This window comes from Berghia stephanieae, chromosome 14 (assembly GCF_034508935.2).
Source record: "Berghia stephanieae isolate SIO BIC M18660-M18661 chromosome 14, UCSD_Bste_1.3, whole genome shotgun sequence".
In the NCBI taxonomy this organism is placed as follows: domain Eukaryota; kingdom Metazoa; phylum Mollusca; class Gastropoda; order Nudibranchia; family Aeolidiidae; genus Berghia; species Berghia stephanieae.
In genome coordinates, this window is record NC_088373.1 from 25,049,514 (window position 1) to 25,052,013 (window position 2,500).

The 2,500-nt window shown below is 35.8% G+C and overlaps 1 protein-coding gene across 1 annotated transcript in view; it reads right to left on the bottom strand.

The window, feature by feature from the left end:
• The window catches only part of LOC144959964 (uncharacterized), a gene marked incomplete in the record, with an annotated part of 73,599 nt that overhangs the window by 39,744 nt on the left and 31,355 nt on the right, over positions 1-2,500 (bottom strand). Inside the window, 1 exon segment of the mRNA XM_078892844.1 lies at positions 426-531. Within this exon segment, the coding sequence (XP_078748970.1) occupies positions 426-531 (106 nt within the window).

The following is a 2,500-nucleotide window of genomic DNA, read 5'->3' on the forward strand; positions in this document are numbered from 1 at the left end:
TCATCATCATCATCATCATCATCATCATCATCATCATCATCATCATCATCATCATCATCATCATCATCATCATCATCATCATCATTATTATTATTATTATTATTATTATTATTATTATTACTATTATTATTATTATTATTATTATTATTATTATTATTATTATTATTATTATTATTATTATTATTTTTATTATTATTATTATCATTATTACTATTATTATTATATTATTATTATTATTATTATTATTATTATTATTATTATTATTATTATTATTATTATTGCTATTATTATTAGTAATATCATTATTACTATAATCACCACCACCACCACCACCACGAATATCAACATTATCATCATTATTGCTGTCATTATTTTTTCAGGAGAATAATGATAAGAAACAAATCATACTAAAATATCGAACCTACCAGATATAAATTCATGAACCCGGCGGGTTCGGAACATCGTGATTCCGTTTGTACCGACAGAATCCTTGAGTCCTGAGATGACTTTAAACATTGAGTCAAACGTTTCCTGAGAATTGGATTATGATATAAAAACATAAAACTTGTATAAAGCACAATGCCCACATAAATAACTGCGGTTATGTGGTCTAGTGGTATGGCACTCGCTTTCCGATCGGAAGGTCCTGGGTTTAAGCCTCACTCGGCGCATAGTTGAGTCCTTGGAGAAGGCTCTTTACTATCATTCTCTCACCGTACTCAGGTGTAAAATGAGTACCTGCCCGTTAATAGCGTTGTCTCTGTACGAAAAATTGTAATATTGCTATTATATATAAAAGCTAATTTATTTCTTTAATAACTCACCAATCCAACAGGGCACCATCTTGAAATTGAGCTTGAGTTTTTATATAGCGCAATATCCACTAAACGTGCTCAAAGCGCATTATAAGTTTGTCCCTGACTAACAGCAACAAGTGACATGAATAACGAGGCATGACGCCGTGTTAGGTGATATTACAATTTTTCCCCCACAGAGACAACGCTGACAGGTACCCATTTTCCACATGAGCACAGTGAGAGGACGTGAGTAAATAGCTTTTTTCCAAGGGCTCAAATATGCGCCGAGTGAGCTCGAAGCCAGGACCTTCGGATCTGAAAGTGAGTGCCATACCAACAGCTACTATTGTAACACATCGTCTCAAAATGGGATGATGTCTGGATGAACAAGAGGGTTGGGAATTCAATTTATAGACGCAACTTTCAAACTGGGGGTTAATGTTTATTTGGTATGGGGAAGAATGAATATGACAACTGGTCTTAACTCTTTCAGCGCTGAGGCTATAATATTCACATTTCCATCACAAAATGGCTGACACCTGATTGAGGCACCCGGAGAATGACAACCTGAGAGAAAACGACATTCGAACTCGGCGCAAAATCTCAATTAAAATACCACCCTAGGACCAATTGAATGTTCTGATGACTGAAATGACACAATTGTTCAATTTATAGTACTCGTACTTTTGTATAACGTAGGATTGGATTACATTATTGTTTTTGCCTTTCAAGACCGGCTGCACTGTGCGGCCATTGGCCAGTAGAACAGTACCCGCTCTGGTCGCACAGTGTGGCCAATGGACTCTGAATAGCGATTTTAGAATTAAAATGATAAAAAATACAAATTTCAGACTTTTTACAATGTAGGGAATTACATTCATTCTCCATTATACATTCATAACGTGTCGAAATTAGCCCAAAGTTTCTGGGTGTAGACTACAAATTCAGTTTTCAGCAACTAGTATATATGGATGTAATACCGCGTTGACAGTGATGGTCACATTTATTGCCCACTGTGTCAAAACGACAGTCATGTGTCAGAATCATTTAAATCTGGTGAAAACTGATTTCATATTCAGATGATAAAACTTGGCTTCTTTTATAAGTCTTATCGATGACAGAAGAATTCAATAGTCTGATGTCACGTCCGCCAGAAAACCAGCAGCCTGGTTCTAAACAAAGAAAAGAAAATCGGTACTTTTTAATCTTCATGCTGGCTAGAACTTTTTCACATGTCAAATGATCAGAATGTATAAAAGTCAATACATGATCATATTTATAATGTTTTTCTCCTCTGGATACACATTTATGCTCGTTGGAGGAGTATTTCAGAAGAGCGTCCACCATTGTTCTGATAGTTTAGAATCAGTTACTAAGTTACTATGCGTCATTACGAGGGAAGTGACGTCACGACTGTTGAGCCCTACAGGGAATTTACTTGCAATAGGCCTACAGTCAAACCAGAGAACATACATATAGAGAAACGTCCCTAGTGCTTAGCATTTCCTTGTTCTGTATTTTCAACATTATTGCGGGATAAAATCCTACGCTTTCTCAAAAGCCACCGCTCCCCAACTTTATCTGTCACGGGTGATGCTCATGTAGAAAGAATAAAACAATCCATACTGCACTTGCTGATCTTTTGAGCTTTAAAAAAAATTGAGCTTTTTATAGCGCAATATCCACTAAATGTGCTCAAAGCG